An 11,568-nucleotide genomic window follows, 5' to 3' on the forward strand; every position below is an offset into this window, starting at 1 on the left:
ACATCACCACTTAGAACAGGTTTTCTCAACTGCAGCACTATTGACGTTTTAGACAGACAAGTCTTTGTGTGGGGCCCTGTCCTGTGCATTGTAGGATGTTTAGCAGCATCCCTGGACTCTACTCACGAGATGCCCATAGCACACTTTGGACATCGCCAAATGTCCCCTGGGGGGCAAACTTGCCCCTGGTTAAGAACCACTTGTTTAGACTTATTATAGACACTTCAAACAACTTAAGATAAACTGAACTCATCTTCCACCCCCTAAATTTGCTACTTCTCCTGTGTTTTCCATCTCAGGGAAGAGAACTTCCATTCACCTACACATCCAAACCAGAAACCTGAGAATTTTTTCTTTTTTTTTTTTTTGAGATGGAGTCTCGCTCTGTCGCCCAGGCTGGAGTGCAGTGGCGTGATCTCGGCTCGCTGCAAGCTCCACTTCCTGGGTTCACGCCATTCTCCTGCCTCAACCTCCCGAGTAGCTGGGACTACAGGCGCCCACCACCACACCTGGCTAATTTTTTGTATTTTTAGTACAGACGGGGTTTCACCGTGTTAGCCAGGATGGTCTCGATCTCCTGACCTCGTGATCCACCCGCCTCGGCCTCCCAAAGTGCTGGGACTACAGGCGTGAGCCACTGCACCTGGCCGAAACCTGAGAATTTTCTTTGTTACTCCCTCCCCTCTCAAATCTACACAACAAATTATGTCAATTTTATATCCTTAAAATTATTCAAATTCTTTCCTTCTCTTCATATTTCTTATATAGCAGAAAACTAGGTAGGATGAGGACAGAATAAATGAAGAAGTGATTCCAGCTACTAAAGAGGAAACCGGAATAGCCTCATAAAATGCCTCAGGATGAGGCACAAAGCTGATCTCTGGATCATGTGTTGGGCTTATAACTTTAAGGAGGAAGTATCTCTTCCTTGAGTCTGGGAAGAAATAGAGGGGTAAGCTCTTAGGATTCTGATGTGGTCAAGTGAAGATGAGACTGCAGGGGGATTCGACATTTTCTACAGGCCCGGAGGATTTGGGAAGAACCCCTAACTCTTATTTCTAAAGATGCAATCCACCTTGTTCTCACTTACGTGTACAGCTGCTTCTTGGCACCTCTCCCTCCTGCATTTGCATTCGTGGGTTTAACACTTCTTCCAACTGGGAGATGATACCAGGTTTGGAAAATGGAAATCCTATTCAAAAGATACAAACAGAATGTAATTTTAAGTTCAAAAGAGAAAGGACCACTCTATTCTCAGTCCCACTCTGTTGCATTTTAGAGAGGAGAAAACGAAATAACTAATTGTCAAAAGCAATTAAATAATTTCTACCCAAGTAGAGTGAGAAACAGTTTAAGGATCTGATCTGGATTCTATGGGGGAAAATAACCAAAGCCTCATTTGTTATCATCCCCTAATAGAAGCAAGGGAATCTTTAGAAGGCAAAGGTATCCTGAAAGGTCAATCTGGGGTGGAAGGACCCAAGCTTACCCAAGGAGACCAGGTTCCTATAGTTCTCCAGCATTACATCCCTATACAAGACTCCCTGAGCAGGGTCCAGTTCTCTCCATTCTTCCTCAGCGAAGTTCACAGCCACATCCTTGAATGACACAAAGCCCTGAAACACCTGCATGGGGTTCTGAAGAAAAAGTTAAATGAGGCATAATTAGGGGAAACTGATGGGATGGAGAGGAAACAGATTAAACTATGTTCACAGTGTCAAAGACAAGATTTTATTGACTCGTATATTAAAGAATCTTAAAATCTTAAAATGCGTATACCCCTTTGACATAATTTGATAGTTTTGTTTTACAGCAATTTTATATATAGAACTCAATTATAAGGCCAGGCGCGGTGGCTCACGCTTGTAATCCCAGCACTTTGGGAGGCCGAGGCGGGCGGATCACGAGGTCAGGAGATCGAGACCACGGTGAAACCCCGTCTCTACTAAAAATACAAAAAAATTAGCCGGGCGTGGTGGCGGGCGCCTATAGTCCCAGCTACTCGGGAGGCTGAAGCAGGAGAATGGTGTGAACCCAGGAGGCGGAGCTTGCAGTGAGCCGAGATCACGCCACTGCACTCCAGCCTGGGCAACAGAGCGAGACTCTGTCTCAAAAAAAAAAAAAAAAAAGAAAACTATCAGAAATATGGAGAGTTATAAACAAAGAATCACATCTATTTATACCTTACAATAGCAAAATCGTTCTAAATAACCTAAATGTTTGAGAACAGTGCTAGGAGCTGCTAACTGTCCGTGAAAATATACCTCCTCCTCTCCTTTCCAGGTATACAAACATTTCTTAGCCTCCTCTGTAGTTAGACCTGGCCATGAGATCCTAACCAATGGAATGCAAGCAGAAGTGATGTGCGCCCTTTCCAGGCCTGACTCACGTATATTCCTCCATGTTGTTTTCCCCTTCTGACTGGCTGGTAGGGCCATGAGCCCCAGAGTGAGTTTGGAAGCCATGTGGTAAAGAGGCTAGAGCTTCAGATAGCTCAGGTCCCTGAATGGCCATCCTATCAATCTATATACCCAGTCACATGGCTATGACAGCAAACAATACACTTATATTGTATTAAGGCCATATATATTTTGGGTCTATTGGTTACAACAGTTATTAGTAAGCCAACCCAAACTAATTCGGAAATTGGCACCTTCAAGTGGGAGGTATCATAATAAAAAGTTCAAATACACAGGTGGCATTGGATTGACAGTCAGGTAGCACGCTTCAAAGAAAAGAATATTTAAGACTGGAAAAATCCAGACTCTCTTTTTTTTTTTTTTTTTTTGAGACGGAGTCTCACTCTGCTGGAGTGCAATGGCCGCGATGATCTTGGCTCACTGCAACCTCCACCTCCCATGTTTAAGTGATTCTCCTGCCTCAGCCTCATGAGTAGCTGGGACTACAGGCGTGAGCCACCATGCCCAGCTACTTTTTTTTGTATTTGTTCAGCTGGCCTTGAGGTTATCTTCAGTTAAGTTGAGAGAGACACATGGTAAGTAAGAAACTAAGAAATAGGCCAAGCTGGCCGGGTGCGGTGGCTCACGCCTGTAATCCCAGCACTTTGGGAGGCCGAGGCGGGCAGATCACAAGGTCAGGAGATCGAGACCATCCTGGCTAACACGGTGAAACCCTGTCTCTACTAAAAATACAAACAATTAGCCAGGCGCAGTGGCGGGCGCCTGTAGTCCCAGCTGCTCGGGAGGCTGAGGCAGGAGAATGGCGTGACCCTGGGAGGCGGAGCTTGCAGTGAGCCGAGATCGCGCCACTGCACTCCAGCCTGGGCGACAGAGCGAGACTCTGCATCAAAAAAAAAAAAAAAAAAAAGCAAGAAGCCAAGCTTGAGAATTACATCTAGGAAAGAACTTTGAGTATAAGAAGCCTTTAAGTTTTTGTGGAACAACACCTCCGTGATCTCAATGTACTGACTTCTTTCCTGTGCCAGAGGAATCAGTATCTTGCTTTGATTCTAAGTCATTTATGTCACTAACTTTCTATAAATCTTTCAAGAATCTCAGCCTTCAGGGCCCATATCAAATCTCACGACTTTCATTAGCCTAGGAGCTGCTTAAAAGAACTTTAAAATGCTAGTTGAATGAATAAAACCTTCCTAAATCTCTCTCAGCCAGACACATTTGCTCCTGCTCCTCCAAGTCCATACAGCATTTTCCCTAAAACATTTTATTATTGAGTAGGCCCTTAATAATAATAAATCTGCTGGTTTGTGCCACATAGATTTGTGTACATCTTTTCTCCCCAAAATATTCTAAGCAGATGGAAGCAAGAAATGCTTCAAGTGCCTTTGCATATCTACGCCAAATGTCTCAAGTGAATGAAAAGAAGCTCGATTCTCACCCAACCATGTTCTAGGAGTCATGCTCCTCAATTATCTGCTAAAGAGGCCTCATTCCCACCCCGCCCCCACCATCCTTTCTCTACACTGCCAACTGATGGGCGAGGCTACCAAGCCTCCTGACTTTCACTCCTACTGCCATACAACTGAGAACACTCAAACACCATCTCGTCGGCAGTCCATCCCACCCGCTTGATCCTTTCCTTTCAAACTGCTGTGGCTAATGTGGCTGACAAGCTTCATGCTAAAAGAAAGAAATTTGCTTCAGGAATTAAAATAAGATTTCCGAGAAGACAGGAAAATCCCCAACTCAATTAAAATAAAATTTCTGAGAAGAGAGGGAAATCCCCAACTCACCTGGGACTCTGCTGTCTGGCAAAGAGCAGCCATATTTTCCTTCTCAAGATACTCCTTTTGGGAAAGGGCAGGGTCCTCAGAGGGCAGAATTGGAAGGAAATCGACATAAAGGAACCTGGTTTATCTTTATGTATCTCAAACCTATGAATTTAGAAACAGCCACTTATGACAAAATGTGCCTGTGACCTTGGCTGTCCATAGCTTGAAGGATTTTACAGACATCTATGTAATGAGACTTCAAAGATAATCTCAGAGGATAGAATGAACATAAACTTAGTCAGGGAAAGGTATGACCATTAACTGGGCTCAGGATCTGCATGGGCCACTGCTCTGAAAAACAAGGTTCCCTGGGACCAAAAAACCCTAAAACAAAACACGAGGTGCAATGTTACAGTTGGAGAGGTGCTTAAAGACCTCCAGGCTCAACTCCTTTATTCGCAAATGGAGAAAGTGACCAATTTTATAGAACAAGAAAAAGGGAGTCACAGCAGCAAAAGACAGCAGTGCCCACCCCAGCAGTCATGGTCATAGACACCTTTAGCCACCCCATCATGAGTATTCCAGGCCCACGGTGAGTCTGTGGCCATCTCAGGCCTGTTACACCACACATGCTCCACTAAATTGCATGTGTCGTATCATTCACCACTGCATCCTAAGCACCAAGCACAGTGTACTTGGCAGACAGCAGTCCCTAAGTATTGTGAATGAATTAATGAATGAGCCCCAAATTCCCTTGATCTGATTCTATGCCCAACAAGCAACCTTCTGCTCATAATTTACTTCTCCATTTTGATTTTTTTGCCTGTAGGGAGAGAACTGCTGATCCTATTACCTTTGAGCATCTCTTTGTGCTTGTCTCCAGGTAGTAGAGTTACATGCTATTTATCGTATTCTACATATCATTCTATATTTTCCTGATATTTTACAGTTTATTATTTCCTCAATCCTCTCTCCACCCATCTCCAAAAAGCAGTACTTAAACCTCCTTGTGGATTTGTTTGGGGGAAGAAGTAGTTCTTTTAGGCCTCACTTATCAAGTACAGGGTTTCACAATTTTGTAGAATTCATTCCTCCTGTAATCCTTTGTCATTGGAACTCTGGCTCTGCAGTCTGCCTGCCTGCTGCCTTTACATTCTGGCACTGTATAACCATAGCCAAGTTTCTTCTGGGCTTCAGTTTCCTAATTTTAAAAAAGAGAATATAATGGTACCTACGTTGCTACAATGTGCGTTAATGCACATAAACGGCCCAAACCAGTACCTGGTACAGAATAAGCGCTCAAGAAAGGTCATTTAATCATCAGTTAATTATTATTCTCAATATTTTCTGCATATGAACATTAACAAAGACTTTATGGCACTTTCTTTCTATACTTTGTTTTACGAGGAAAAAAAGGTATGATCAATACGTTTGGTCATACTCCCAAATCCCAGCTTCCCCACAAGATGCCTGTCCCCTCCCTGTACTGGACACTGACAATCAGTGGGGGCTAAGGTAGAGTTCCTTAGAGTTAGGAACTCCTAAGTTCCAGGACTTCCAGAAATCAGAGGGCCTGAGGGCAGGATATTATAGGAAAGTCAAACAGACTAGAGATAGACTATGGAAGTCCCTTCTAATCTGGGGCATCCCTTTGTGTCTCCTTAAGAGAAAGCACTTTTTAAGAGAAAACTGAAAGAGAGCCAAGGAGCAGTCTCTAATTCCGCCAGAAATGAGCAGCAGGGCCATGGACCCTGGGGACGCAGGCCCCAGCTCCAGCCCTGAGCTCATAGAAGGTTCAAGGGACTAGGGCTCTCCCATGTGCTATAATGCCAAATCAAATCATCAGCCTCTCCATACCTATTTCTTTCTCCTCTTCCAAGGAGTCTGACTTATCCCCCCTCATCCTTCAGAAAGGCAGGTGGTATAATGGAAACAGTACGGAAGTAAGGTATCTTGTTTTTTCAGAGTTTCAAATTAAAAGGGAATGATATTAGTAAAATCACTACCATTCTTCACACACTCACCACGCACCAGGTGCTTTCCATAAATCACTATTTATAGATGAGGAAACTGTTAACTCGCCCAAGGTCTCTGTGCTGCCCACACACATTTTACAAGGTTGCTGTACAGAAAAACTAAAACGAGGTTGTGTGTGCACACTGTAGATTCTCGGCTAATGGCAGGACCCTTTATTTCTATTTCTTACCTCTGTTCTGGAGTTTGCAGGTCCAATCCTCCATAATCACAGCCTTTGCGTCACTATTTGGGTGTAGCAACCTTTCCGTTCTCCACGTATCTTCCTGGGAATTGCCAGCATTCTCCCAGAAACTGTGGCAAGAGGTTCTGGATTGAAGTTTTCCCCTTTTTCATTGTATTTCTTTTTTCATTCTCTGAGACTGTACTCAGAACGCAGTCTGACGCAGTATCTTTCGAGCTAAAGCTAAACTCAAGAACTTCAGCAGCCACTTAATCTTCAGGAAGCCCTAAACACTGGCAAGTCTCAGTACCTTTATACCACCAGGGCCCTGCAGAGTCAGACACTGGGAACATAGACAGTTAGTTACAGACAACAGTAAAGATACTGTGCCTGATGAATACAAACGTGCAGGGTGGTGTAAAGTGCCCTGCTGGGAGTGCCTGGATTCTAATTTCCACTATGTGCTAGCTGGCTGGGTGACCTACAAGTTACTTTTCATTTTTGGGTGTTTCCTTCCTACGCACAAATGGGGAGATGGATGCCTACTATTAATAAAAGCGACAAGCGATTGATCCCTTACTTGGTGTCTGGCCCTGTGTCAACTGTTGCATGTCAAAATTCCATTTAATCCTCACAACCACCACTTAAAAGTAGGTACAACAAACCTCAAATTACAGGTAAAGAACACGAGACACAGAGAGTAACCTGCCTACACTCACCATCAGAGCAATACCACTCTCTGAAAATGTGGATAAACGGATCTCTGATATCCATCCCCTCCCACGTTCACACTGTCAGTCTATAAAACGGTTCCACCACACTGCAGGCTGCAGAGACATAAGGGAAGCGTTGGTGCCTAACCTGGCCCTGGTACAGGAGCCTTGGGAGCTACCTGCCTCACTTTCCAACCAAATGCTCCAGGCTATGCGGCCCCTCAGCCGGTTTCCGAGCAAACGACCCGGAAGTGTCTCTGATAAGAAACACACATACACCCCACTCCCACACACACAAAACCCAAAGACACGCTCCAGGGGCAGAGGGGGTGCGTCAAGGTGGCCGAACCCTAGCTCCAGCAGAAGGAATTACAGTCAGATCAGCGGGCCCGGGGAGAGGCCCAAAATGGAGCAGCCGGGACCCCAAGTCTGACAATCCACTGCTGAACACACATACCCATACCCTGTCCAGCGTCTGCTCCTCCCCGGTCCAGACACAGGGAGGGTCTCTGCTCGGGGTGACAGGGAGGACACAGACTCGCCATGCGCAGAGCTCCTCCAGAGAAAGGGGCCGGAAGCGGAAGTGCGCGCCGAGGCTCCTGGGAAACGTAGTCCGGAGCGGCCCGGGCGACAGAGCGAGATTCTCTCTCAAAACAAAAACAAAACAAAAAAACTAAACAATGTTAAAAGTGAAGTTATAGAGCAGAATTTTTTTTTCTTTGAGACGGAGTCTCGCTCTGTCGTCAGACAGGAGTGCAGTGGCGCGATCTCGGCTCACTGCAACCTCCGCCTCCCGGGTTCAAGCGATTCTCCTCCTCAGACTCCCGAGTAGCTGAGATTACAGGCACCCGCCACCATGCCCAACTAATTTTTTTTATAATTTTAGTAGAGACCAGGGTTTCACCGTATTGGCTAGGCTGACCTCGAACTCCTGACCTCAGGTGATCCACTCACCTTGGCCTCCCAAAGTGCTGGGATTACAGGCATCAGCCACCACGCCTGGCCCAAAAATTGTTTCTTATGTTTGATCTAGTCTGTTGTTAGAGTCTTGATTGTATTTTTCATTTAATTCATTGTATTCTTCAGTTCTAAGTTTTCTGTGTGGTTCTTTTTTATATCTCTGTTAAATTTCTCATTCAAATTATGAATTTTCTTGATTTCATTGAATTGTGTAACTGTATGCTCTTGAATTCCACTGTTTCCTTAAGATTATTATTTTAAATTCTTTTTCTGGAACTTTGTATATTTCCTTTTTTTCTTTTTCTTTTTTTTTTTTTTTGAGACAGAGTCTTGTTCTGTCGCCCAGGCTGGAGTGCAGTGGCGCAATCACCTCGGCTCACTGCAAGCTCTGCCTCCTGGATTCATGCCATTCTCCTGCCTCAGCCTCCTGAGTAGCTGGGACTATAGGCGCACACCACCACGCCCAGCTAATTTTTTTTTTTTTTTTTTTGTATTTTTAGTAGAGACACAGTTCCACCGTGTTAGCCAGGATGGTCTTGATCTCCTGGCCTCATGATCCGCCCACCTCAGCCTCCCAAAGTGCTGGGATTACAGGCGTGAGCCACTGCGCCCAGCTGGAACTTTGTATATTTTCTTATGATTGGCATCTCTTACTGGAAATTATTGTGTTCTTTTGGAGGTGTTATGCTCCTTGCTTTTTCATGTTTCATGTGTTTCTACATTTTTCTTTCTTTCTTTCTTTCTTTCTTTTTCTTTCTTTTCTTTCCTTTTTTTTTTTTGACAGAGTCTTGCTCTGTCGGCTGGAGTGCAGTGGTGAGATCTTGGCTCATGGCAACCTCTGCCTCCCGCGTTCAAGGGATTCTCCTGTCACAGCCTCCGGAATAGCTGAGATTACAGGCATGTGCTGCCATGCCAGGCTAATTTTTGTATTTTTAGTAGAGACAGGGTTTCACCATTTTGGCCAGGCTGGTCTGGAACTCCTGAATGAACTCAAGCTATCTGCCCATCTCAGCCTCCCAAAGTGCTGGGATTACAGGCATGAGCCACCGCACCCAGCTCTACATTGATTTGCACACATGTGATGAAACAATCACCTCTTCCAATTTCATGGAGGAGGTTCTGTAGGGAAAGATTTATTCATATGGGTCTTGGGGTGTTGCTTCAATGGAGTGTGTTGGCTTTTGTTCTAGGTGGATGCAGTAGTGTATTTTCTATGTAAGTTTCTTCAGCTGTAATACATGCTAGTGACGGGCCGGGTGTGGTGGCTCACTCCTGTAATCCCAATCCTTTGGGAGGCTGAGGCAGGTGGATCATGAGGTCAGAAGTTCGAGAGCAGCCTGGCCAAGGTGGTGAAACCCCATCTCTATAAAAATACAAAAATTAGCCAGGAGCAATGGCAGGCACCTGTAATCCCAGCTACTCGGGAGGCTGAGGCAGGAGAATCGCTGGAACCCAGGAGGTGGAGGTTGGAGGTTGCAGTGTCATGCTACTGCACTCTAGCCTGGGTGACAGAGAAAGACTCAGTCTCAAAAAAAAAAAAAATGCTAGTGACATTTGTGAATGTCTCAGTGGCCTAGGCTAAGAGGTGGTGATGGCGGTCATGTGGCTTTTGCACATGGCTGTTTCTCAAGTCAGGGGCTCATGTGTGCCCATGGTGGGTCAGCCAACTTGGAGTCTGGCTCACTGGGGTTGGGGCTATGGGACTGTTAACTCTGGGTGGGGACACGAATGCGTCATTGCTTGGCCAGCCTAGAGGGTGCCTGCCAGTGGTGGCCTGTGGCACTGTTTCTCAGACCCTGGACACAGGAGCACAGCTGCTTGGCTGTCCTCGGAGCATGTCTTCTAGGCGAAGCCTGTGGGGCTGTTACTTAGGCTTGCAACAAAGGCACAAAGCTGCTTGGCTGGCCGGGAGATGTGTGTCCTGGAGTGGCCTATGAGATTGTTTCTCAGGCCTGGGATGTAGGCACACTGCTCAGCTGACCTGGGGGGGTATCTGCCTGGGACAGCCTGTGAAGCTGTTTCTCAGGCCCTGAACATGGACACATGGCTTCTGAGCGGGCCTCAGTGCGTGTCTGCTAAGCATGGCCCACAGGGTTTTTCTCAGGTTCAGGATGTGGGCTCATAGCTTCTTGGTTGGCCAGGGGTGGCCTGAAAGGCTTTTTCAGGCTGGGAATGTGGGGGTACAGCTACTGGATCACCCTTAGGGTGTGCCTTCCAGGGGCACCCTGTGGGATTGTTTCTCAGGCCTGGGATGTGGTTGGACAGCTGGTCAGCCAGACTAAAGGGCATGTCTGCAGGAAGCGAGCCACAATGCTGCATCATAGGCCCTGATCACGGGTGTGGGGCCTTTGGGCAGGACAGGGGCATGTCAACAATGGGAGTGGGTACCACAGCGTTGTTTCTCAGGCTGTGGGCACAGAAGTATAGCCATTCTGCTGACAGGGCAGCATGTCAGCTGCTTGGTGGCTCAGGGCCCTCTTCTGCTTTGTGGGTGGTGGTCAGCAGTTTGGCCGGCTCAAGAGCATATTTGCCCTGGGTGGGATTGCCACACGGTTCCTCTGTCTCAAAGTACAGATGGTTGGGGTCGTCTTCTCTGTTGTGCAGGACCAGAATCACAGTTGATCCTAAGCCCAATCTATGCACAGTGGGATTATGGAGTTTAGCCACCCTTGTGAGATTTGTAGAAAGAAGATGGGGCCCTGATGCTGCAGAGGTGCAGTGGCTACTGACCCCATAGGACGGTGCACTCCAGAGGTGGCTGTAGTCTCAAGATGGCACAGTGCTGCTGATGCCACAGCTTGGCTCACAATGGGTGAGTGGAGGTTGGGAGCACATACTTTCTGTTCCTAATCCAGAGCAGTGCAGTAGCAAGAATTTCAACAGGTCTCTAAACTAGGTTCAGGGCTTTCAAGGACTGTGGCATTCTCCTGTAGTAAGGACTGTGGGTCAGGCAGTGGGGGCTGGTGGAGTTATTCTGCTTACCTTTTTCCTGTAAGGGGAAGTCCCTCCTGTCTCCAGGCTGACTGAAGCTGGGTCGGGGAGTGGGGCTGCAGAGGCTGGGTAACTGCACTGCTCTCCTGGATTTCCAATCACCTCAGCTGCCTCTCCACTCCCCCACTGCACTCCAGTGCTTTCCCTTCAACATTTCAGTAAAGTTTAAGCTGTTTTACCTGTTTATTCATCGCCTTGGTCCTTCCTGGATAGGAGGAGCCGGGGCAAGATCCATACATTTCTAGTCAGCCATTTTGCTCTATTTCCAGCTCTCTCTTTGTTATAAACTTTTTTTTTCAAGGTTTCTTGTCGAGTTATTATAGCTGTTTCATAATCCACAAAGCCACAGTCAGCAATACCCGCAAACATTCTGTATACAAACAACTAGCTAGGTTTACAGTTCAAATGACTATAAAGTAAATTGTTTCTGTTTCCAAGAATTAAGCAACCACGGAATTTTTTTAAATGTTCCAATTCGTAATGTTCAAATCTATGCGGTCCACTTATCTTTTAAGCGT

At 46.2% G+C, this 11,568-nt stretch overlaps 1 protein-coding gene across 1 annotated transcript; it reads right to left on the minus strand.

Annotated features, from left to right (window-relative positions):
* Positions 1 to 833: 833 nt before the first annotated feature.
* Positions 834 to 7,663, minus strand: LOC115831578 (zinc finger protein 74-like). The gene is made up of 5 exons (XM_030800738.1): positions 7,563 to 7,663; positions 6,396 to 6,517; positions 4,211 to 4,299; positions 1,490 to 1,637; positions 834 to 1,192 (listed from the first exon to the last, which is right to left on the minus strand). Exons 2-5 carry the CDS (start codon positions 6,427 to 6,429, stop codon positions 1,083 to 1,085), a joined length of 381 nt encoding a protein of 126 aa, XP_030656598.1. The 5' UTR covers positions 6,430 to 6,517; positions 7,563 to 7,663; the 3' UTR covers positions 834 to 1,082.
* Between the last annotated feature and the right edge of the window lie 3,905 nt (positions 7,664 to 11,568).

This window comes from Nomascus leucogenys, chromosome 19 (genome assembly GCF_006542625.1).
Source record: "Nomascus leucogenys isolate Asia chromosome 19, Asia_NLE_v1, whole genome shotgun sequence".
Taxonomy (NCBI): domain Eukaryota; kingdom Metazoa; phylum Chordata; class Mammalia; order Primates; family Hylobatidae; genus Nomascus; species Nomascus leucogenys.